The 27,331-nt window shown below is 36.5% G+C and overlaps 1 protein-coding gene across 6 annotated transcripts in view; it reads right to left on the bottom strand.

Annotated features, from left to right (window-relative positions):
- The window catches only part of PHKB (phosphorylase kinase regulatory subunit beta), an 80,139-nt gene that overhangs the window by 26,780 nt on the left and 26,028 nt on the right, over window positions 1-27,331 (bottom strand). For all 6 annotated transcript variants that reach the window (XM_040615213.1, XM_040615212.1, XM_040615215.1 and 3 more), the window contains 7 exons: window positions 22,838-22,901; window positions 17,458-17,553; window positions 15,591-15,788; window positions 14,788-14,845; window positions 11,100-11,177; window positions 9,083-9,241; window positions 4,882-4,976 (listed from right to left, as the gene is read on the bottom strand). In XM_040615213.1, the coding sequence (XP_040471147.1) occupies window positions 4,882-4,976; window positions 9,083-9,241; window positions 11,100-11,177; window positions 14,788-14,845; window positions 15,591-15,788; window positions 17,458-17,553; window positions 22,838-22,901 (748 nt within the window). The remainder of the gene's footprint in view (window positions 1-4,881; window positions 4,977-9,082; window positions 9,242-11,099; window positions 11,178-14,787; window positions 14,846-15,590; window positions 15,789-17,457; window positions 17,554-22,837; window positions 22,902-27,331) is intronic.

The raw sequence follows: 27,331 nt of genomic DNA, 5'->3' as shown, positions 1-27,331 counted from the left end.
AACTGCTGGAGGCAGGATAAAGGGAAAAATCCTCGACTCCATTCCCGGCACGAGCAGAGAAAGCAGCTCAATATTAGTCTTTAGCTGCACTCTCCCTGGACAGATGCTATCACTATATGCCTTTCTGCACACGCTCCCAGGAAATCTCAGAACTCTGAAAAAAATCCATTCATTCTGCACACATGAGAAAATGGGCACAACAGTCAAGAGCACGGATTAAAATGTACCTCCTGGGCCTTCCAAGCGTACGGGGCGAGGTGAGGAAAACAGAAGTAGCACCAACAAAAGTTGTACTTAACCCAACTAACCCACCTTGCTGCTACAAAACTACAACTGCATTGTTAAACACCACACCTGCTTCTAGAAGCGTCTAAATCCGGCTGAACAGTTTATGGTCAATACCACTATCTCACCAGACTTTTTCATTGCAATACCATATGGACACACACGTGCCTTAAATTCTAAAATAACATTCAACAATTTTCGAATTGTGTCACCTGTGGTAGACAACTGTATTACAAGAAACGAAAGCAAGAGTGTGCTTATAATTAACACTACAAAACAAATAATCCAATAATCTCTCTAAACCATCAAAATTAGACATGCTCTAATGCTAAATGTAATTTAGGTAGCTGAAAAATCTTAATGTATCTCAGTCTACCTACAATTAGAAATTTTAGTTCCTTCTTCACACGTTATCTACTTCCTTGAAAATAGAAAAAAATAAGCAGTCTATCATTTTGACTGTACTCTTCCCAAGATCGATGGGCAGAACCTTAATTTCCAGTAACTTAAATCAAAACCCCACAAATGATCTACGAACTACGTCTACGAACCAAAACATTAAAAGACCACCGCCATCACATACAGTCAGAACATAATGAATTGCCACCCTATACATAGATTCCACATTAACCCAGAATACAGAGCAGTCTGAGAACTTAGCAAGATTAACATTTTTTGTTAAATGCGAAACTAAATATAAGACAGCAGTAAATCAGCTTTCATACGCTCCAGTAAAATCCAAAACAAACCAGAAAATCTCCACCCCACTTCATTTCTCAAGTGTTATTGTTGCTACACAGGCCCTCTTAGATGCTAAATTCTCCCGAAACAGAACACGACTGAAACTGTGTTATAAAACAATCCCTCCTGGATACGCAGGCAGTAAAAAGAAATAATAAAACAAGCTGTTCTAAGGAATCCAGTTCTACAGTTATCCCCAATGAAACACAATTCCCTGTGTTATCTCCTTTCACTAAAGTAAACGGAGCATGGATGATTCCGTTTTGGTTTTAACCCATGAATGGGCTTTAACCTGAAGCGCTCCTGACCATTTAGCATTACAAAGCAAGTTACCAGCGCAAAGGAGAACCGCTCTGCTGTTCCGCTGCGTTCTGCCTTGGAACACAGAGAATCCTGCTCCAGCGCCACGCTGGCATCTCCCCAAGAGGGGACATACACAGATCTCTTCATGAAAGTGAAAAATAAGTTTTTTGGGGCATTAAATCAGGAGAGAAAACATCTCCTTTTAACTACACACAGATTAAATTAATATTTCAGTATTAGTGGCCATTAAGTTTTTACCATACCGCTCATTTGATTCTAGTTTTCTACAACAGAGACTGCCTTCTTTTATTACATTTTCTAGGTTGAGGGATGCATTCAAAGGTGTAGTTACACAGTTATAGACAGCGTTTTCATAGCGACTTTGCCTTTGTAGGCCTGTATCGCCATCGCTTGCTTAAATCTACACAATGATGTGGGCATCAGACACACTTTTGTACTGGCACCGAAGCCACAACTAAACCGAATTAATCACATTTTTCAGTGGCAAATGTTTATAGAGATTATAGTCAATGCAATCAAAGCACGAAAATATGCCCACATGGAAAATGCATTTATCTAAGAAGTATTTCCTCAGCACAAGGCTTCAAATAAAAATTTTAAAGGCCTTCTCTTTGGTACATCACCTTCCAAAACACTGTATCTTGACAAACTTTATATACATAGGCATCTGAAGTTTTTACATATCCTTGTTTATTCCTTACAGGAATGAAATCTAAAAGTAGTAATATTTTTCTGTTCAACTTAACTGAATAGTTCTTCAGCTATACGGAAAACAGAAGAGAAAGAGAAGAAATTGGTTTTGATTTCCGAAGACATAATTGTAGATGTACTGTATTCTCAGTGTGCACTTTATTTTTAGTCATCTTTCTAGCACTTCAAGGCAAATACTAAATACCGAGTTCTCCTAAATTATGCCATTTTAATCTAATTGAGCTAATCAAATATTCAGACAAACTGTTTAAGCAAATTTAAAATGTGGATCGAAAACAGTCAAGGTCAAGACTCTCAGCTGGAACTCGAAGTGTGCTGACTTCAGCTGCACGCCCTTTGCTGATAAAGCACGCCTCACGCTGACCCCCCTGCCTCTGCCCTTCCTTCTTTAACCTTCTCTTACCGACGACCGATGTCAACTAACATCTGTATCAACAGACTTTTGCCCTAATACTACTGTAACAGTAAAACGACACGAAATACAGCAGCGCCTGTTTCAGTACAAACAATCCCAATGGAAACCCACACGTGCCCGGTTCGCACCGCAGGGCCGCTGACCATTCCGGTCACCACTTACACGTTGCTGCTCAGAGCCTACAGCGACAAAGGCCTGACACCACAGTCTAGAATTCCCACTAATTCAGATGTGCTTCTCTTCCGTCTACCCCACACCGAGAAGCACGTGCAGTATCTCGGACAGCTGCTATAGCTTTGCTTACAGAGCAAAGAAAAGCAGGCACAGTCAGCTGCAGCAAAGTACCACCGTCACGGGGAAGAACAAAGGTATAAGCGGACCCAGGCAAGCCCGGAGCTTGCCTCTCTCTTCATTTATTTACCCTTCCACATATTGCCGCTGAACAACAAACAACCCATCTCACAACCCCTTGCATACAAAAGGACATGCACAACTACAGGAACTGCTAAATGTATCGATCTAAGTTAGATTTCTGTAAAGATTTTTAGGTTTAACAACAACAACAACAAAGTAATCTTATCCTCTCTTGATTTCTAGCTTTGAAACACAACACTGATCTTGTTCATCAGAACATGCTCAAGGACCACGCTGGGAAGGCGCTCTCTTTCTCTTACCCTGACAACAAAAGCATTACTTATCCCAAATATGGGAAATTTCTGCCAAGGGTTTAGCAAATTTAAGCAAGTAAAGACAGCATCTAAAGGGAGAGATCAACACGCATGAGTTCCACCAAGCTGTCCCAGAAGAGCACAATTGCTCTTTCAGATAATTCTAGCTAGACAACTGTTGAGCGCTGGAAGACCATGACGACTGCATAAGCACTTGAGAATGACAAACCATCTAGTCTGGTTTTATTTCTAACAATGACAAAGCTTTTTTTTTCTTTTTCTTTTTCTTTCTTATCACTTGCAGATAAAGCAAAATATTGAAATGTTTAAGTTATTTCCAATTCTTTCAACACTGTTGAGGTTTTAGAGTCCTCATTTCATTCCTGAATTTTACCAGGCAACTGCATTTTACAAATTAAGTTCTTTATTGACCCACAAAGTGACACTGAAGGAGTCAGTTATGAGAAAATAAATTATTGCTGCATCATTTACGATCTCTTTTGGGAGACTCTCAGGGCAGAGGCTATTTCTCTCTGAAGACCTGGAAATTCCGTCATCTAATGGGTACTCCACAAAATAGTAAAAATGCTTTTCTAGTAAAACATTTCCCAATGAGTCATGCAGTGTCTTTAGAACAAACCATCTTCTTCAAAGTGTTCATCTGTGGCATGTCAAGTCATTGGTTTCAAGAACCAAAGAAAAAAGCCAATTTGATGGGCTGCACGCAGCACTGACTCGCTATGGGCTGCTTCTAACGGCACTCGTAACGGGGCACGGGGCTGCAGCAGCCCGCAATTTCTGCAGCATTCATAATCCCATGATGTAAGAACAAAGAAACTGGGAACAAATAAAGCCACTGAGCTTTCATTATCTCATGTGCCCATGGCAGAGGTGCTGCACCCTGAACAATGAAAGTCTCATTGTGAATGAGACAATACCCAGGCACTCGGATTACCACGGTAACCAGAAATAGTAGGAGACAGGTTTCAAGCAGCATTTGGATAGAACAAGGAAAACATTGTTCACTTCTGATCTTGGAATAAATCTTAAGATAAATGCTTCCTATTTTATGCCTCAATAACACATCTACAATGCTGAACGCGGAACTTACCAAACACATATTCCTTTTACCAAGAAATAAAAAGGTCTCAGCTAAACGTTTCCATACCTACAATTCTTACCTCTTTAATAAAAAAAAAAGTCCCCTACCTACAGGCCGTGTTTCTGTCTTGTTATCCTATCTACTGCAGATTTGAATTAGATGTTTCAAGCACTCCCCATCCCTGAGCGCTCATTCGTGCTGTGCATTTAAGCCAAATACAGGAGCACATGTACCCACCACACTCTAAAAAAGAACCTTAGGAGCTCTAAATACAAAAGACATTAATATATTGAAATGGTAATTATTTGGAAAGAACTAGAATAAGCCTGCTTTTTGCTTGCCTTCCTGACGTATCTTACAACTCAAAGAAACATACCTATCTATTATGAGCTATTTAAACTTACATTTTATGTATCATTTTGATTGCACCACTTAGTATGAAGGCAAACGTGCACCACTTTCCCAAAACCGCAGATGTTATAATCTCCCATTTAAAAGTAATCCTCCATCAACCAAGCAAATGTACATACATTTAAGATTTCCCTAGCGTTTAAACTGGAATATTAGGAAGCCATATATAACACATAGATAACAAATTTTCAGTAAAAATATTTTAACGCTAAGCTTATGCTTACCTGATTTGAAAATCTCATGCTAACATTCCGCTGATCTTGTGGAGGTACGTAACGTCCAATAGGGTCAATATCTTTAGGGCTTACTAATTTGTCAGCTGAAAGTAAACAACAATATATAAAAATACTGAATGACTTGAGTACTTTCTGCAGCTTTTGTTAAGGAGGCATGCGAATGTATTTTACGCAGTCGGTTCTGCTGCTATAATCTTTGTTTCAGATCAATGATTTGCCGATCTAAAGGATGTTCTTAGTTTTAAAACTGACTCAAACATCACTCTTGCTACAGCTGATTATAATACTATAGTATACAAAAACAATCTTTTATTTTTTCAGAGAGATGTGTTAGAAAAATATAGGCAGACAACAAATTCCACAACAACCAAGTAATGTAAAAAGCCCTCAAGCCACAACCATGGAATTATTCTGGAGCTTTAACTAGAAACTCAATGGCTGCCATCAAAATTTTCTTAGCTTTGAAGAAAAGCAGACAGCCTCTGTATCAAGGTAATCACACAACTATAAACCTGAAAGGGACAAGGGATATCAAAGATACCTCTCATTAGGATAGCTCAAGAAGAAATAGTAAAAAAAAACAATTAAAAATATTTGAAACCTAGCAATTTCTACCTGGAGCTTTTTTACATGTATTAAAAAAAAACCACCAAACAAAAAACCAAAAAAAACCAAACCACAAGCCAACAAACCTAAAATTCCATTATTTTAAAGTTCTCCTGAAAAAAATTAAGTACTCCAACAAAAGTACACTATGAAAAAGTTTCAACAAATGGCTTGATTAAAGATTCACAATCTACTGTGAGCTATTATGCCCTGCAAAGAAGCATTTTCATATCAAAATCACATTTTGACATGAATCTGTCCATTTCTCCTATATACAAGTCAAGAATTTTGCACATATTCTATACTCTAGGAAATCAGCTATTAATCTAAAAGAGAAACAACTCACGACCTCATTAGCTGAATTCAGCTACAACAGAAAACCAACGCTGTCTTGACAAGAAAAAATGTTTCTGAATACTACACTGTGTAGTAAATTAAGACATCAGTTTATAAATTCAAAACGTGTCCTGGCTCAAGCTTAACAGTGTTAGGAAAGAAGAGAGAGCAGAATAGATGGTGCAGTGGGAAGAAAAGGCATGGGCAGACAAGGAAGGACACGGCTGGGCAGTTCACCGAGGAAGCCAGGAAGGAGCCCGCTGCTGCCGGGAGCTCGGCCAGCCACGGTCAGCTACTACAGCCTGTGACTGATCAGCTACTACAGCCTGTGACCGTCTCCTGTCCCCTGCCTTCTGTTGAGGGAATGCTGCCGGCCTCCTGCCAGGAGGGGACCCTGCCGCCTGCTCTGCCCAGTCCTGCGGAGTCACGATCCACGTACAGGTGGTTATGTTAAAAAAACAGAAAGCGAAGCTCGATGATGAAAAATTACCACAGCCTATTTCTTAATATACGGACACATGAGGTAACAAAACACATGTTAAGGAAATCAGTCATCTAAGCGCCAGTCCACATGGTCAGACTTCTTACGCTGGCTAAAGGCATGGAAGTTACTTAATTATTTGTGGTACTGTTGATGCTATAAAATTGATTAACCAAATGATTGCCAGATGAATGGACTCTGCCTCATCATTCTTAAAAGCAAGAGCAGTTTCCAGAATACATGTTCTATTTCCACTGTTTTTACATTGCTCAGTAATGAAAATAATTTTGTATTTAAAACAACTATACCAACAGACTAATATAAAATTTAAGGTAACTTTCAATATCTACAGTTTCACTTAAAAGAAGAATCTCAGTGAATATTCATCACCATTATCGCAAATGCAAGTGTATCAGAATGCAGAAGCAGAGTTTTCTCTGGTAGCTCATTATTTGCATCAGCAACAGCTGACAATATTTAATCCATTTGGTCTATACTCTACAAAATACTGCAAAAAACTTTGTTTTGGGCAGCACTGAATCCACAGAGCAAGATATAAAAGTTATAAAGAAAAGCACAGGAAAGGAAGAGAGCTACTAAATGAAACGCTACGAGTGAAATCCCAGTTGTGCGACCCAGCTGAGCAGCCGGCATTCCTTTCACTTGCTTGAACATGCAGACTCTTCATACAGCCTTTACAAACCTCCTCAGCCAGAGCAAGAAAGAAATTCTATGAAAAACCGCATCATCGTCTGCAAAACGCCTGCTTTTATTCTTCATAAACAATTTCTTCAGTTGCATAGGCATCTGGTGATCTGCAACAGCGGCAGGCAAGACACCTCCCTCCACTGCCTCCGCTGCTTAGAGCCTTTATAAGCAGCATCAAAATTGTGACTTCTCCGCTTCTGTTTGCCCCTCTGTGGGAGGCAGCGAGATGTATAAGAACTGACTCAGTTTCATGTTGCTGCATTTAGAAAAATTTGGACTGCAACAGGCAGACAGCAGGCCCACAGACAGAAGAATAATCTGAAAAGGTTATGTTGTATGCTCGCCTACACAACAGAAACAAGGAGGGTGAGCAAATACAAATTAATTGCTACCCTCGAGGCAACACAACAATTTCTGGAATGGATGATGACATGGGAAACCAGTCCCTTCCCAGAAATCAAAGTGTTTGGAGTCAGGTCTCCACTTAATTAGCAGCCACCAGCAAGCAAAGTGACACACACAAAAACTTTCACCAAGGAGAAAACTGTTACTCAGGGTTGGTTTTCATCCAGAAAGGAGCAAAGTTAAATGCACCGACTATAAATTCCATGAATAAATGGAGTTCCTGATACAACAATCACCGGTGATAAGATTTAGCTTTGTGTAAAAATTTCCAGACCCTATTTGCAAAGACTATGAGAGAAAAGGAAAAGAAGTATTTTGAAAAAAGGAAGGGAGGAATGAGAAGTAATGCATACAGTGCAGAGAAAATTTAAAACAATAAAGGGAACAGTCACAAATGACAACATTTCAAAAAGACATTTAGCATAATTATTAACAAAAAAAGCGTGTAAGCGGTCAGCAAAAGAAAGAATTGGAACAAAAAAATGTTAGGTTACTCACACCACATTTAGCAAACAATAAATAATTTATTTAACCAACATTCTGCAGGTGTAGAAATACACAAATATTAATACAAGATGAATACTAGCAGAATTACTGCAGTATTCCTCCACATACTATTGAGGATTACTTGGCTAATACTAAGAGATTAAATTAATTGTCTTTTCATTAAAGGTGAGATTGCCTGCATTTACTTTACAGTGTTGGCTAAAAAAGGAATTATGGAAGGAATACAGTGAAACCAAACAGGTGGAGCAGCAGACGGACTCTGTTCCTCCATACCTAAAGATATATCCACTGTTCTTGCCAAGGCCTGAATTTTTAAATTCCCCTTCAATGTTTCTCATTTTACTGCCACCAGCCTGTTTCCCTTTACAGTGTTCACCAAAAAGAAGTTTTTAGAACTCAGTCTATTGATTACCAGGTAAATGCTGAGCATGTTAAAAATGAAGTAATATATCTTCCTCCTAAAAGGAAGCGTAATAAATAAATAAATAAATAACTGTGAAGACTTTCCTGACTTAACTTTTTGCATGAGCCTTTGAATCATCTCAAGTGAGACCAAGAGCTCGTTTGTGACTGAAATGCACCGTAACGGCCTTCGATGGCCAGACTGTGACACACGCTTCCCAATGCTCATCTAGTCTCTTCTGTTTTAAAGAGCAGACGTTACAGACTGAAGAACACATTTTTATCTGAGACTGCAACTATTCAAAGTTTAAACTTGTCTTGCTTCAAGCAGTAAATCAATTGAATTAAATGCTATAGAATGCTTACAAACAGCTGCAGCTGACACAGTTAATCCAGAAAGCATCATGTTAATATATTTTGTCATGAAGAACAAATTAAGAGGGAAAGGCAAGAAAAAAAAAAACCGCAAGAGAAGCCTATGATGTTTACAAGATTTTCAGTATTCTATTAAATATTCCAGTAAGCTTCGTAGTATGCTACACGCAGCAGAAAGTTTTAACATAAAGAATAAAAAGCAATTTTTGTCTGTCACATATGTACTGAAGCAGAGAACACACGTGCCACCCATAGCCCATTCAAAACTCAAGCCAATGTGTTTTGTTCAGATTCAAGAACAATGTTAACAAGAAACCATCCTTCACTTCAGACAAGTAAAAACCTGGTAGAATTTCCTCAGCCTCTTACCCAGGAGTTGTGCAATGACGTAAACTGCCTGTCCCCACAAGAAAAACTTTCCGTCGCATCCACTGTTACTGGGAAACCGTTTCTGACTGCCAGGGTTCTTCTTTTCCAGTTCAACAAAATCAGCAGGCACATAGTAATACTTGGGTACAACAGGATACCCTATGGAGTTTTAAAATAAGTACAGTAAATAAATACATTTCACTTCCCTTATTATTTGATTGTAGTCCCATAATAAAGCTGAAGCGGATTCAAAACAGGGGAAGTTACACCCTAGCAATAATGTGATTGAACAGAAATGCTGTTGTCACTCATTGCTGCCTCAAAGCCACAATCAGTACAAGAAACCCAGGGCAATATTAAATTACTTTATTTGTCACCAAACATTTCCACAGAATTTCTTCCCAGAACACACACTTTGCCTGTGCAGTGCCTTACTGTGCAAAAAAGAAAAAAATTACTATTTTTCACCTAAAGCAAAATACAGCCCAGATAGCGAACCATAACCATCAGAAATGAAAGCTGCATCAGAGCGAAACACTTGGGGTGGTTTTCCCTGTACTTAATACCAGCTCAGCATCAGCCAACTTTTTAAAACACCTTGGCCAAAAGTAATCAAACATTTATTTAAACAAAAATTATAGTTTTGCAAGTATGAAAAAAAATTTTAAGCCAGCATTTTCATTTTGAAACATCATGAAACAAAATGGAATAACTTCTTCATTGGAAGATAGCATATCTCATATCTAGATTTCTGCCACAGGTATTACTGATCACTGTAGATTAATATCCTTTATTTCAACACTTTTTAAGTGGACAAGAGTCAGGAATTTAGAAACATAATTAAAAAAGACTGACCTAATTATATGCAATACAAAAGCAGATTAATATGCTCTCTACAAAATTAAATTTCACCTTAATTTGGATTAAAAAACAGGTGATAAACAGAATACAGTTACACTGTCTGACTACTTGCTTAGACAAAATATATTACTGGCAGGAAGCTCAGAAAAACTGAAAAGTTATTAAGAGATAGAACCTTCAAACGGGTGAGGTATCCAAACACATCCAGGAATTTTAAGATTAGATAATAATGATGGCATTCACCAAGAGGAACCACAAGATTAATTCAGTGTTCATGGAACTTCACATAATCATTAATAACCAGAAAAAAGCAAGGATCAGCAAGGTCAGAAAATCTGCTACATAATGAAAATTTGGTAAGGAAATGCTTCTGTTTCTTAACAGAAACTAGTTCAACAAATATCCTAATTTTAATGAACAAAGTCTAAAATATTCAGCACCTACTTGTGTAACTGTAGCACAGATGTCAAGAACAGGTGACTAAAGATGCCATTTTAAAATTGGATTGTCAGCATATTGAAGCTTGTTACGATCTCAGGCCATTTTTTTCCCCTCCCACTCAACCTTTTGGTCTTTTTATTTTAACTGAATTTTGGATGGATGTGCCTGTAGGCCACCAACAGCCTTGTCTGCAGTTCCACCAGAATTCCGGAGTGCACAATTTAAGTAAGAGAGTGTTTATATTAGAATTAGCATGTTGCCACTTGCACTGCTCTAAGCTAGAAACAATTTCATACGCATATACCGAATTCTTTTTAAAGTCCTGTGAAGTGACAATGAATGACACAAGTAATTCTCAGCTGTATCCAGGTGGAACATTGTTTGTAGTTAATATTGTCCTGCAAAGTCAAAGTGAATTTTGTAAATAACAAAGCACAGGCGAAGGAGGGGAGGACTGACTGCGTACAGTGTAAGTTTGTGTCAGTAGCATTTTTCCAGATAACATTACTTTTATTATCACACTATTTATGATGCAATGTATCTACGTGGAAGAGCTAATTTTAGTATTTTAGATTTTGCCTTCAGGAGACATAGTGATATTATTACCTCTCCTTTGCTCTGACTGCAATGTCCATTAATAGAAACGTCAGTATTTTAACAATTTCAGATCAATAAAAAGCTACAGTGTTTCAGAAGAATGAGTATCAGATTATACCTTCAGAGGTACGTTGAAGCAAAGGATCCAGAAGGTCCTGATATTCCTTTACTTGTGCAGGATTTCCTCTAAAAACTCCTAAAAACAACCAAACAACAATTGACTTAACAGAAGAAAAAACTTTCCTGTGAGCTTAATGTTCATAAAAGAAGAAAAAAAATAATCTACTGTTTATTTTTCAATGACGTAGCACCTACACACTATATAGTTCATGAAAAGTAAGAGACTAAACTGTAGATCCTTACTTGCTGCTACAGGTAAATCTCACAGGGATCATGAATCAGTCACTCTCTTAAACTGGAATCGATGGCGGGTTACGTGGGACAGTAAAGCTGCGAACTCACAAAGGCTCAGGAACTGGGCACCGACAACCAGCCCAGCTAGCTGTAAATAACTTCCTTAATCACAGCAGAATGAAGCAGCACAGCTTGTGCGCCAGTGCGGAGACAGACTGGTCCTGAATTGCTAGGAGAGAGTTGCAAACTGATCTAGAAGTGTGTTGGCTAGAAATCCTAATAAATCAATACAAAAGGAATTTCAAATAGTAAATTGAACAATTCCCCTCTGAAGATTTTTAGATCGAGTGTTTAAATCTGTAAGTTACGTAGGTATTTATATTCATATTACAGATGTGCAGAATTGCTGACACACCTTGAGATACTAAACAGAGCAGTCAACTCTTTATGGTGCTGCTTTTGGGAAGAAACTGGTAAGTCTGGGAATACCAGTACCTTAAATGTTCTTCTAGTAGAACTTGGTCATCTCAAAATGAATCTGATGAATATTAAGATGACCGATGTTCAGTTCATCAAAAGTTCTTAGGTGAAAATGCATATCAAAAACACCAAGAGCCTTCCTGTTCACCAAGGAACTTGACAAGTCACATTGATGTTTTAAAATAGAACATTTTTTAACATTTAAAGGCGAACAATTAGATGAAAACTTTTCATTGTACATTTTCATTCATTTCTTTCCATAGTTTTCAGTTATATTCTTCCATGTTGTTAAAAAGAGCTGTAATGTTTCCCTCCTTCCCTATCCTAGAAAATTACCATAATCCTCCACATTCAACCAGAAACGTAAAAAAGCTTTCAAAAATGCTATTCAAACATGTCATCCAAAAAAAGAGCCATATTGATTCGTTTAGTTCAATCCTTTCCTACAGCTGCAGATGCCTATCTACTACCCAGAGAGTCCCAAACAATTTCATTTTGAGAAAAATCCCAACAGGAAAATTAGTAGTGAAGCAGCCTTTTTGTGTTCTTAAAAAGGGTGAATTCTGAAAGGCAAAAGACAAAAGAAAACCACAAACTTATCCACTGAGAACAAATATACCACAACAGCTTCAGTACAAGGAGTTTAGATATGGTTTTTGTTAAATATGTTTGTGTGTGTAAGGTATGTATTTATGTATATGTAGATTATTTATGTGTATGACATGTTTAGGTATGGTTGGTTTTAAGTTTAGATATGGCTTTTGTTATTTTTTGAGACTTTATATACGTATATCAATACATATATTTTAAAAAGTCACAAAATTTTATCTGTCATGTTATTTTAAGAATATCCAACGAGTTATCCTACTGAAAAGCCAGAGTGCAGTAGGAAGCTGGAGCATGACTGCTGTGTGGATATTTCTCTTTCCATGACTCTTCTGTACTCTACCCAAACCCAAAGCTTGACAAGTGTTGTAACATTTTCAAATATTCCCACGTATATACACAGGAAACGAAATCACTTGCCAAGAGAAACAACTGCACTGAAAGTTTGCACACAAAAAAAAGCGTGTTTAAGCAACATTGAACTATTTCAAAACATTTGAGCACAGCCCTGACACAAGAGCAATATGATACTCTGACTCTTTGTAATTTAGTTTTATTGGCAGATGCTGTAGAGGACAAAAAGATGCATTTATGTGATAATACAATTCCTTTTAGAAATTATCTAGTGAAGATAACAGTTGGGTAATAATGACCATCACCCATGAGGGATAAAAGTGTTCTTGATACTACTAGTAAATGCGTAGCTAATTCAGTAGTATCTACTTGCAGAACTGTTTTAACTCTTCGTATCTTACAATCCTAAAAAGCTGTCACTGACAAATCAGAAAAGTTGATCAGCTAATTAAGTTTGCCTTATAAAAGAAAACATAAGTAAATGTATAGTTACTTGAGTACGTTCTACTGATCTTTGAAAGAGAAAATGACAAAAGAATTTTGCCGATGTGAACAACATCAGAGGAGTACGGACTATCACTTACAGGACTCCTTTTATTTAACGCAGCACTGTCCCACTGTTACGCAGGTAACAACACCCAGCTAGCAGGAGTCGCCCAGACACTCGGTAGCTTGATACACTTTGCGGAAAAGGCTTTCCTTTGTACTCGGCAAGTGTGCGGGATGGGTAAAGAGGCTTTCAGCTGGAGCGCTATCCCCCACGCAGCAGCTTGAGGGCTTTTTCAGCGTTTTCATTATAAAGAACTTCAGCTGTAATCCACTCCACCTATTTCATTGTATTTTTGCAGTTTAAGTCGCTCTGTATACGTTTCAAATTTTGCATTAAGGAAGCTTAAGGATTTGGAGATGTGCACACAAAATCGACCGAGAGAACTGGTCTATTTGATGAAATTGTGGTACAGGAAAAAAAATAATGACAGTATGTGCAAAATATGTATTTTTTACTTTTTCTTTGTAATACAAAAAGAGTATCGTTCTGCTGACTTCAGTTAAAGATGATTACCTTTCTTCTTCACAAAACTGCAAGTGGGCAGCATTAAATGTCAGTGCCTTTTGCCTCAGTTTTAGGCATCACTCTTTGAAAAACGTCAAGCATTCTTCCAGAAAAATCAGGTGTGAAACCTTATTACATCTTCAAACAAAATATTTTAATCTGTGGGTGGCCACAGAGGAGCCCAGGCAGATGGCAGATTTCTGTGCCTCTCACCATCTTTATCTGAAAACTACTCCACACACTAAAGGGAAAAAAAACCCCAAAAAACAGATGGCCAGGTTTTCATCCATTTACAGCTCTTTTTGAGGGTTGTAACCCTTACTCATTTTCTTATTCAGACTTCTGCTGTATGTGAATTTTAGCTTCCATCCTGAAATCAACCCACTAACTTTTTTGGTATGCTTCCTGCCTTCAAGAAAAGGTCTAGGTAGTGGGTTTTTTTTTTTTTGTTGTTGGGGTTTTTTGTTTTTTTTTCTTTAAATCAGACTAACTGGTAATGTGGAAAAATGAGGTCAGGAAGCACAGGCATTTCAAAGAGATAGCAGATCTTTTCTTGTTCATTTTTTTCTCTCCTGAATTCTGTTTCAATTACCACAGAATATCCAACTTGAAAAGACCCGCTGCCAACATTCAGTTTGTCAATGTGTTCCCTCTTCTTTTTCTCTCATGTGCTGCTGCGAAGTTCTGATATACTGTGCAGGGACAATGCCACAGATTTAAGCTTGTAAAAAACCCGTATCAAGTTATATTCTAAAAAGAGTTCACATTAAAAATGCTGAAATAATGGAGGTTGAGTGCTTGGGATTTTTAACCCATGAGACACACCTCTCGGTATGATATTTAGTCTCACTGCATTATGGTTTATTTTGGCAGGTCAGGAAAAAAATTTCTGGGTCTTTCTTCTAAGGGTTCATCTCTCTAATGCCTTCAAAGAACAGGAACGTAGAGCTGTACTTACCATCAATTATCATGAAAATAAAAAACAGAGGGAATTCACACTCAATGCCATCAAAAAGCTGAAAAGAAGAAAAATCAATCAGATATTTCATCAATTTGGTTTAAGGACATGTATGCAAATATCCTGTTGAATAATTTCAAAGCAACAAAAGACAAACGTGAATGTAAGAACATTTTAGTACATCAGCTTTTCATTTAGATTACAGGTTCTTAATCCTATGGGCACTTTAACTGTGCCTTCACGTATGCTGTGGCTTATTCTCAAGCAGAATATTTATATAATCCATGTTTTATTTTCCACAGAGAAACTACTAGGGAGAAAAAAAAATAAATTTTCATTTAGATAACCTTTACTGATAAATACTGTGGTCAAAAGCAAAACTATTTTCTATACGCTCAGACTGTAGTCAGCTGTGAAATTAAATAGAATGATAAATAACTTCCTTATTTGTTATGTGAAATCAACTGTACCCTAAAATGTAAATGCAAGCACATTCATTACAAAACGAATCAACGCCTAACTTGCTGACTTAGCAATCTCTCAAAACTGCACATGCCAAATTACAAAATGCATCTCGTCACTTGAAGCAATTAGGAATCACTGTGCAGTTCAAATTGCAAATACTGAGGGGTTTTCAGGTTCTGTTTTATTTTGTTTTCCTGGGTGGGATTTTGGTTTGGGGTTTTGTGGGTTGGGGTTTTTGGTTTGTTTGTGTGTTTTGGCCGTTTGTTTGTTTTTCAAGTACTGGCTAAACATCTAAGAGAACCAAACTTTGTCCTTATCTAGGCTAGGTATTCCTTTACCTTAATTTCTGCTGGTTTATAATAACGTCGTGTTTTGTCCTCCAGGGCCGTTCCATACCCATCTCTCAGAAATCTTTTAAACCCGTATTTTCCTTTCAATTTTCTAATAATTTTATCTAGTGTTTGACTGAACAAAACCTCATCATCCAAAGCAAATGCAGGGTAACTAAGACAGGGCAAAAGAGCTGCATCGGTATTCTGTAGAAGGAGAGGAGAAATAGCACATCACAAACTTAATTAGATCTCTGACAATTATTTGATGCACAAAACCTGTTCAACTTACTAAGTGAAATATACATTTGGAACATTATCTTACCTTTTATCAAAATCATAGTCCTAATATATTAAAAAAGTGTGTAAAATAAGGCTTCTAAAGATGTTTAAGTATAAACTACAAACAAAATATTTGGATATACGATTTAAAAGAGAACTCATTTGACTCTGAATCTGACCCACTTTACAGTTGATAATCTGCAGGGATAAGTGAATACCTTCTAGAACTTTGTGTCTTAGAAACAAAAAATATCCTCCAGGTTATTCCTGGAGCAAACACAAACATTTGGGTATCCTATGCTCAAAAAGAATCACATTTTATAAAGGTGCAACGCTGAGAAGTAACTGTGATTAAAAAAATCATTTCTCAAAAGCTTTTTCAGCAATATTCTTCAGGTGCTGTAACAAACAATCCTATGGGATTTACAATTAAGGTGATAAGGAATAATTTAAGGAAAAAAATTTAAGTAGCATTTGTCAAGAACCATGTGCAACATCATGAATTAAAAGCACAAGAAAAATTACTAATTAGTGCATCACCACTACAAGTTAAGCTTACAGAAACACAAAAAAATAGTTTTACATTGTAATTCTTGTCACACAGTTTTGTTATTACTTTCTGCTTATACATTTAAGATATCCGACCATTTTAAGTACCATATTTTTGCCAATATAATTGATGTGCACCCATAATAGGAAAAAAAAGCCCCCACCAAGATTTATTCTAGAGCATAAGTAACTTAGGAAACCAGCTTCTGCTGGAATATTTCAAGTCTTCAGCAAATAACAAACTCAAAGCTACAACTTAGGCTACAAAAAAGTAGCTGACAGTGCCTTTTATTTTAATTATCCAGTATTACAACTGTGCTATAATTCTTCTATACAATGAGTAAACTATTAATGTCGAAGATTAATAGTCTGTTTCATGAACAAAAATGCTATTATATCCCTGAATGAACTAAAAAGCAGAACTCAGTTATCACACATTTTAAATTACTGATTTTCAAAAACCAAATTTACTTTTGATGCTAGTACTGAAGTAGATATTTTTTAAATTAACTTATACTTATGTCACTTAGAATTACTCACTGAGAAATAACTCATTTGCAACAGTAGCTTATAATAACAAAAAATCCTCCATATTCAGCAATTTATGATAAGCCAACCTTAAAAGCTTCTTTTGTAGACAAAAGAATGAATTAAAGCTAAAACAAACGTTTTCAAAAATGCAAGCACTGACTGCATAGTGGAAACTAGGACAAAAGAAAAACAATCAACAAGTCTGCAAACCCTGCCTAACTTACGACTGCGGTTCATTACTATTTAAAATTTTTATTTTGAACTTGTTTAGGAAGCTACTAACAGGCTACCATTTTAGCTTAAATATTCATAAAATAAAGAATGCCATCATAATTCCATGTCAGAGAAACAACTGTATCACAGTGACATTTAAGAACCAAAAATTGAACATTTTCCCAGGAAATTCCCATCTTCATTAAACAGAACATAACGGCCACCATAGAACTAAGAATTATGTTCATACCCATTTATTTTCTCCACACTCTGTTGAGGTGAATTTAACTTAATTACTTACATGAGACCTTGACTCTCGGGGTAGCAAAGAACAGAGAGTCTGTCTGTTACGGTTATGGGCGTCAAAATCCACAAATATAACAGACCAAGAGCAGCCCTGTGAACAGAACATTGTATTTATTTAAGGGGAAGGGAAGAAGCGTTCACGTATCCTGGTAAAACTAACTGGTTCTTTGTTTTATTCTGGTTACGTTGTAATGGTCTGGCAGCTGGAAATTTTGATCAGAAAACGTAACACAACATCAAGCTGAAAACATTTTGAATTTTCAAATGTACTTAAATATAGCCAAAATTAGGTGGGTTTATATACTACTGATTATGTAGTTTACAATTCATCCAAGCTAGGAACGCTTCCATTAATTTCTGAGGAATGACAACTGTATTATGGACAAACAAAAAAGCAGGTGTCCCTCCCTGTGCCTTCAGGGGATGTTCCAAATAGTGATGCAAAATGTTTTATTACAAGTCAGTTTGAACACAACTCAGTGGATATTCACCGGAGGTACTGCTTTGGAAAAGGACTTGCATAGCAAATAAAAATGACCTGCTTTTCAGCTACTCTGTGTTATCCACACCTGCTCCTTAGCAAAACACATTTCCTGGTAAAACTAATTTTACACTGTACCTCTCTGTCAGCTTTTTGATACTTCCTAACACACCCAGAAAAATTCCCATAGCTGCAATACTGTTTAAACAGAATCAACAGCATTTAAAAGTATTATCAGTAGGCAATTTCTAAGAAACTCAATGCAGCTTGTTAATTAATGAATGGATATCCTCATATATGTTGTAATTGGTAATGAATCTCAGTATCATTGTCCCATTGGAAGACACATTCAACAGTGAACTCATTCCGTTACTGTCATAAATACCACAGCACAAGTTTTCATAAATTCACCAAATTTCTCCTAAAAAGCAGTTAGTTTCTTCAGTATGCTGTTCTCTTAGGAAGACTGTTCCAGAACGTACCCTCCCTAATGGTTAAGAACTTGAATTTCCAACTGAATTTGTACATAACCATCCTTCCTTTTGTGCCAGGACCAGCATGCATTCATTTGCCCTTCCAAACAACTGAGGGTTTTCCTTACCCTTTAGCTGCCCTCTAATTATATATACATAGCTATCGCACAAATGCTAAGCTTTTGCTTTCCTCGTGAAAAACAATCTCTTTTCTTAATCATTCTAGCAAGATATACTGAACAGTGCAGAGATAAGAATGTTCACAAATAATCACATTTGCTTTGATGATTTGTTATTCTACTTTCTTCTTAATCCAGATTCTGATTATTAACGAATTTCTGAAGTCATCTACAAACTCTGAACACAATTTGTCTACATGTGTGAATGTACAGTTTCAAAATCTGTGCAGACTAATCTGCATTTCATAAAACCGCAAGCATCTTGTTTTACAAATGAACTAATTTTCACTTCTCTAAAGATTGTGAAGGTCTCTAGTAAGGACACCTTACAAAGGCTTGATTATTTTTTATTTTTTTTTTAACATTTATTTTTTTCCAAGCTAATATAGGACATGCATCTCATAGATGAACAATTGCTTATACTGTTACTAGGTCAGACTTGAAATGGTGTTCCATCCTGTCTCTAGCAATTCCATTTTAGCGTATACATGCATGCACCGTGCGCTTAATTCATTAGCTCATTAACTCTCATTGTCAGTAAATGCACATCCTCTTATGTAGGTTTTTTTTTTTTTCCGATATTAGTTTTTTCTAAAAGATATTGTAGTAAAATGGAATTCTCACATAAACGATACAAATTCTAAGCTATTTGTACTCTGCAATACTCTGAAACAAGATGTTTGGGTTAACCATACCAAGCCCACAGAAAGATGAAATAAGTTACAATTGTTTAAATAGTGATGATTCTAATGTGATTAAGTAAAGGCATAAGCCAAAATGCAATCAGCTCACACTGCATCCTTGAATGGAGGCGGGGGGGGGGGGGGGGGGGGGGGGGGGGGGGGGGGGGGGCGGGAAGAGGGGAAAAAAAAAAAAAAGAAAGAAAAAAAAAAGAAAGAAAAAAAAAAGCCAGGCCCACTTTTACTGTTCTTCCATACAAAATTCAACAGAACTTAAGACAATAAAATGATTTTGGGATCTGGCTACAATCAATGCACAGTTAAGGATTATAATGGAATTCTTATGCAAGTGTCATACATATTAACTACTTCATATAACTATTGTTTCAGAGATATACAATATATTGGGAATAACTTTAAGAAATCTAGCATAGGCTATAAAGCAAAGTAATGAGAAACTAAATAGCTTATGCTATATTAAAAATTCTCATCTTCTCGTGTAAATAAATCTTTTACTGAGGGAACATTAGCATTACAGCTTGACTGCATTTTTATGCCTATAACTAACTGCCACTTTTTATGAAATACTTCTGGTATGATGGAGATGAAAATGAACCGCATTTAAAAACCATGAATTAACTCGTTTTTACATTAAAGGACGTAAAATTCAGATTAAACAAAAAGCCAATCGTTTTTCAGTTCGTAATTGTTCCTTATTTTATCCGGCACCTAGAAAGCATAGCAAAGGATGCATTAAAAATATTTGAACATCAATTAAGCAATGCTTTGCTATAGAATTAGTAGTATGATTTCTTAGAGAAATGTGTTCTCTTTTAATGCTTTCTAGAATTCGGGCAGGGAGGGAAGGAACAGTTGTAACGTGAGTATCAATATTAAGTGACCTTTATTTTGCCTTCTCTGGGTGCATCCACAAACACCCAAGACGACTGCCCCATCATGATCTACTCAAAGACAGGTAACACACATGCCTGAGAGCACAGCCACAACATTACATATTTATATTTATTAGTCTCTTCCAGCATCCACAGTGTGAGTGGAAAAATCTGCATGGCAAGGCTGAGCAGTCTGTCGTCCCCCGCAATGATTTATGCAGGTTGCACTGGTGTCGTTGCAGGTGCAAACAAGTTTCTCCTGAGGGGCTCAGCAGGATTTCTCAAAGCTATTGGAACACAGCTGGAGCCAAGCACAAAGGCAAACTCTGCTGCAGACTGAAGGTCAAAATGGTTTCTGTTTATGCTAAATGTATTGGAAATAAACTCTCAAAGCATTTAAACTGGTTTTGCTTCAGCAATTTATTCATCCATTTCAGAATGTAGTAAAAAATCATTAAGAAAAACCACAAGGAAACCCGTATCCCATTTACTGGTGCTTGAGACAGTTGGAAAGGTAAAGATTGTAGATAAATGTTTTTACATGGGCACTGTCAGGATCTCAGGAATGTCTGATCATTAAGATCCTTTGTAACTCCTAGTTCTTAATGTATCACACCAGCTTTTAAAATATGTACATAAAGTAAACCAAAACTAGACCAAATGGCTAAGCCTTTTTGCAACAGTGTGTTTGTGTATGCATAAAAAGCACTTTCATACTTCTCCACTCATAGCCGAAGAGCCATTAGCGTTTCCTGAGGAGTGGATTCTAAACAGAACAAATCTACTGTACTACAGTACTAGTACAAATATACAGATTAAAATAATAATTTTAAAAAGATATCACAAAAAAACCCCACTCAAAACCCCACCACAAGTAGATACCCACAAAAACGGTAACGGATGCCGAAGTCTACCAGGTCAGAGATCCCAGTTTAGGAGGCTCTCCTGGTTTTTGCCACAAGACAAAGGAGGGTCTAATACTCGTAAGCGTATAGCTTTCCCTCAGTAATTAAGATTGGTTCATAGATAGTAAGCAACTGACATTGATGCACAATTTAAAACAAACTGTTACATATTTTTCAACCCAGGCATCCAAATAGCTCTAAGAAGTTTTAATTCAACAGTTGCTTTTATATGAAGAAGCTGTAAGGAAGAACTTTTTATCCAATAATGCTAATAATTATTTTTTATGACCGTTTCAATCCATACCTTCCATTTTATGAATACAAAAAAGGAGACACAAATAACCAAGAATGTTTTCATAAATAAACAGTACAGAAAGGAACCTGGAATATAATTTAGACTGTATCCCAATCACATCTTTATAGCTGACCTAGCTTACGCTCATTAGCTCACACAAAGAGCACCTGAGAATTCCCCTTACTCATCATTTACCATTTTACCACTTATAAATTCTCTCCTTTGTAGTGTTTTCTTTATAGCAAACCCGTGCATTTAAACAAGTTTCTCAACACTGAATGTGTAAAACAGAGAAGTATTACAATCTGGGAGTCAACTTCATTTGACTTACAAGACAAAAGGAGAGCACAGTTATTACAGAAAGAGAGGAAAAAAACCCCAAACATTCCTACCTTGAAGCCAGCAAGAGTATACAGAAACTTTACTCCAAGAAATATACAAATAGTATTTCAAGCCAAGTTCATAATATAAAATTATCAAAACTCAAAAGGATCATACACTGCCTAACTTCAGGGGAAAAATGCATAAAAACATGCTAAACATGTAAACACATGTCATTTTTTTTAAACTAAGTTTCAAATGTTACTCGACCCTAAGAAAAGGTAAAGCGTATTTCATGAATTAATGTGTAAGGCACACTGACTTAAGGTACACTTTGCTCACCGCCTTGTGACCAGCCTCTCCTCCCCTCCACACAACCCACAGACCAAACTCACCGGTAAGCCTTGTAACTATTTCTACACGCACTTGATGCTACCCAGTTTCTTTTTAGCCGCACTCCTACCCTTCATTGCCACTCATTAGTAACACTATACCTTGATGATGACACATCTCTTCCATTTGTACATTTTCTAGATCATTAATCTGTTTTTATTTTAGCTACAGACCACTGTAGGTATAACATCTAAACAAAGATGCACGCAGAAGGGGAATACAAGTCAGAGAAAAATCTAAGGAGAGGCTTGCTCGCTTAGTTGACCCAAGCCATGTGAAAGGATGGGGAAAAAAAAGATTTTACCACCACGCAACATACTGAAATCCAAAACCAGTAAAGCAGTGGCACCATGTACATGTAGCTTGTTTAAAGTCTTGATCAAAAGCCACGCGAAGGAAGAAGACAGAAATAAGATAATGCTTGTAGATTGAAGTATACGGTATTGCGATCCACAGATACAGTTCTGAAACAAAAACCTTTTTGGGCAACAAAGTACTTCTTCAGAGGAAGCTGCAAGTGTTTTAATTTATTTTATTAAGAAGAAAAAAAAAATCTTTGTAGTAAGGGCACCAGTGAGTTTATCAGACGAATTCTGTGCTTGTAAACAGGAGAAGTCAGTTTGCAAACTAACTTTTTTTAAAGCTGGAATCTAACAAACTGTGCTAGATATTTCTAAATATCCTCTGACCCACAGCATAAATCATTACTGCTAAAAAAAAAAAAAATATGGAGAGAAAACAAACATTTTTATTACCTGACTTCCAAAGAGATTGAAACCATTAATTGCTTCTAAAGCTGCTTTTGCCAACCCCACGGAGCTGTGGAGAAAACAAAATGACAAGAAAAAAGACAGAGAGGTATCATAATTCACGACTAGACTAAAATTTAGCACATTTGACAGCTTTCAGAGCTATGATCTTTTCTTATTTTGAGTTTCGTGCTTAACCTTGATGTTAATAAAATGATGATGCAGCAAATTTGGGATTGTTTCGTGGTAGGTTTTTTTGGGGGGTGTTTGTTTTTTTTTTAAAAAAAAATACTTCTCAGCATTTTTGTTTGTCTTTTTATGTCAGAGACCATCTGGAAAAAACACTTCTGCTCTCACCTTGGTACCAGACATCTGGCATTATATATTTCAAGGTCTTACAAAGAGTTTATTATCAGAGGATTTACTTCAGCACAATTTTTCAACCCAGCTCTCAAGCATTCAATTTTAAAAGACTAATTTCTGACTAGCTGTTGATACAATAAAAGAATTCATCAATCTGTATTCGGAAAAGGAGGATTTTCTGCTCTCAACCATATACTGAAATGTCTTTTATTTCACTTACTCCATGAGCAGTATCCATCACAAAGAAAACAAGACCCACAAAAACCACCGAGAAGCTTTCAAGTTAGCAAGTTCATCTTTAAAGACATTAAGCACTAAAGTCACTAATTATTATATAATTTTAAAATAAAATTATGCAGTAAAATATAATTTATTACTGATTATGAAAATTATGCAGTACATATAAAAATACACACAAGACTTTTACAAGGCCTTTTCATAAAAAAAGTCATCTTATATTTCCTTTGTATTTTAAAAAGTATTCCCTCTCAATGCACACATGCTTTTGATGATTTATTTTTGTTTAAGAAAAGCTCAAGTTAAGCTAATAGACATCTACACACATTTGACAGGTTTATATGAAATTTGAAGAATGACAGAAAGCTGGTTTCTGAATTATTGTTTTAAAGAATACATACTTATAGATAGGCCAACGTCACATGGGTCCATTCAACTGCAGGACAGAGCTAAAGTATTAACATACACAAAAAATGCTAACTTTTTGTACATGGATTCCAAAATTCTAGGTGTTAAGGTCACAGGGCATCAAAAAGTAAAATATTAAAATGAGCTAGTTCCCAAGAGTGTTAAGAGTTTAAAAACCATGATCTGTAACGCTACCAGATTTCTGACAGCGCTACTATCGAATGCAAGCACTCCCAGTCGGGAAAGCCCTCTGCACTGGTACAGGAACTGGAAATCCCGAGCAGCCTAGCTAATAAAGCACACGCCTTTCACATCCCCTGAGGCGATCTGCCAAAACAGATTCAGAGCATCCATTAAAACAAAGCCTAGTGTAATTCTCCCAACTTTATTCATAAGCCTAAAACTTCCCATGACGCCCTTGTCTCCACTTAGCTACAACGCCCCTGACCAATGTGCCTTTACCTGTCTCTGCCACATTTCTATATAAACTGCAATACTGATGTATTGATTTCATTGACACCCCATATGCTATCCCTAAATGTCTGTCCCAGTCTTGTAGCTCCTCCTTCAGAAGCTCCTCCTTCTTTCTTCCTAACTGCCCATTCCTTTAAATAGGAGCTCAGCTTTCCAACTAGTTTATAATAAATCTGAAGTATTTTTAGTCAAAAAATGACAATAAATGAGACAATAGAAGACAGGAGAATATCAGGAAAGTATAGATGTCTACCTCGCTATCTTTAAAAGTCAGCAAATCTGAAGATATAATGTAAAAGACTGAAAAAGGAAAAAGCAGAATGAATCAGGCTGACATGACAAAAGGTTCAGTTATAAAAAGACCATAAGGGTAAACAAAAGTGACAGAACATAGTACAAGGACATAGATCAACACTGCAGGAAGAATGTCTCCAACCTTAGCAAGATAAAAATCAGTGGAAAGAAAAACTGAAAGGTTCATCTTTCCACAAAGCCTTTCCCTATAAGGGAGAGGAAGTTGTTGACACTGTCCTCAGCTACCATTTAGATGCAGCTACCCTGTTTTTTCCAACTGGGCACAACACAAAAACATGGAGAAAAACAAAAAACCCTAAATACACACACACACAAAAACACCCCACAAAACCAGCTGAAACAAAAGAACAACTCTCCAACATTGACACTGCTACATATACATGCTTGAAAAGTCTGAAGTGTAAGAACTGGAAACAGTCTGGGAAAAATAGAATGTACCAATTAATTTAACAGTTCATTTATTAGCACAGTAATTCCTTGAAATACGCTATTAAAAAAAAAATTTAAAAAGGTGTTATAGGTTTATATCCTTTTTTTCTCTAAAACTGATTATTCACTTGGCCAACCACATCTTCCTTTTTCTCGCCGTCTTTTGTTTGGGATAAAAATTACACAATACTGCCAAACAAGAGACAGAAAAAAAATATAAAAAAATGGGTTTTCAGAGGATCCATGTGCCCAGATGCCATAAGAACAATGCTGGCACAGAGAGAAGTCATGACTCTAAGAAATGAAAGCATCCTTCAAAGTCTGAGAGCCGCACTACTTGCAGAGAAATGGTAAAATTAACAACAGTTAAGAATATGTAATTGCTCAACAAAACAGCCCCAGATTCTTTGTCTATAAAAATAATTGAAGAAGCAACACTGAGTTAGAAAAAATATTCAGAAAATTATCACTAATAATCCCCAACTTCCGTATAAGAGGAGTTGTGATAGCATTGACAAACAACAACTGCACTCTCCGGCCCAAAAACATTACAGCAACCAAACCATCAAAACACTGCCAGCAAGGCTTGTGCTTTAACCTTTATTCTCCTATGCTCCATGCAGCACCCTGGGATCAGAGCAAACTTTTTACCTTACTGTAAACAAACTGTTTTGTACTCTTTATTAATGTAAAATGTCAAATTTCAAATGTTTATTTAAGTAATCCATATTTTAAAGATGGGATCTGATTATGATTACACCGAAAATTTTGAAAATAAATTCAGTGCAGAGTTATCAGACACCGATTTCAGACTCTTAGCATTCTTTTTAACTATTACCAACAGGTTTACAAACCTCCACCTTTCTTTCTGAAACATTGCCAGCAATAGTACTTATGGGATTTAATTCTAATTGGTTCAACAAGAGAAAGCTGATTAGGTTAACTAAGCTCTGCTCTGAGCAGCTGTCATCAAACAGTGGTGAAATGCCTCAGTTCTGTATCTTCTGCTGATTAAAGCTTTTGGTACTGGAGAATGTGAGGAAGGAATAAACTGAACTCAGAAGTGTTGTGAATATAATTATTTTTCTGGCTTTGTTCCAAATACCTAAACAAAAAAGTAATTGTTCTAACAATTCTCTATTTTAATTATCACCTAGCAACTGATCAAACAAATTGGCGTGATGACTCAGAACAGAACTTTTCATAGGAGTTATGTATTATTACCAAACTGCATACATAGAAAATCAGCTAAACCTGCACACTGAAACCTGTATCACATGTTAAAATCTCATATTCTTCTTCTCCCTTCCAAACAGCACTGCTAATACCCACAGTCAGGTGTTTTTAGAGCAGGAAAGAAGGCTACTGACAAAAGGTAGTGAAGTAGTAGTTGTTTAACAGCAAAAACTGCTGGTATTCAGGTAATGTAAAACTACCTACTCCATCCACAAAACAGGATGATACTGCTTGAAAAAAAAATTACGACAAGCATGGATTCCTTCCTTGAAACAGTTTCTATCTTATGTAGTCATTATTTTACAGTGAGAATAATATTCACTGTAATTGATCAGTATTTTTATACCTCTAGTTATTCAAAGCCCCGGGAGATTTCAGTACTCTCACAAATATTATTTGCAAATGAAAATATAAAGGGCTCAACATTCAAATACTACTTTCTTTTCCCATAATGTACCATGATATATCACGCATTCCCCTCACCATACACACAAGTGCTACTTAGATTACTAGAAGCTTCACGGGTAACTGACAGGAGGAAGTTACTTAAAAAAAAAAAAAAAAAAAGTCTGAGAACAGCTGTAGAATCAAGGATGGCTTCAGAAGACTGAACAATCACCCAGCACGACACACTTCAGAACCATAATTACACTTCAGACACTTGTTTCATTCCTACTGATTAATGCCTTCCTGTTGGACAAAGTAGAAAAAAGATTTTATAATAAACATTATGCTCATGTCTTTCTACAGAAAAACATTCTTCATACTCTGCCTCTTTCAGATTTCCTCTGAAAATTTCACAGGATCATAAAGTCATTGGTTGGAAGGAACACAGAACTCACCTAGTCCACCACGAAATCTCACTTGAACCCAGACATAATAACCAAGACCAATTCAAGTAAACCACAGCCTCATCTAGACAAGTCTCAAAAACCTCCAAGGATGGAGATTCTGAAATGTTTGGGGTGGTTGGTTTTTTTTTAGTATTCTGCTCTGGTGTTTTATCATGCTTCAAGTTATAAGGTTTTTTTTCTCAAT

Source organism: Falco naumanni, chromosome 15, assembly GCF_017639655.2.
Source record: "Falco naumanni isolate bFalNau1 chromosome 15, bFalNau1.pat, whole genome shotgun sequence".
Lineage (NCBI taxonomy): Eukaryota > Metazoa > Chordata > Aves > Falconiformes > Falconidae > Falco > Falco naumanni.
The sequence above is the reverse complement of the archived record's forward strand: the minus strand, read 5'-3'. Positions and strand labels throughout refer to the sequence as shown.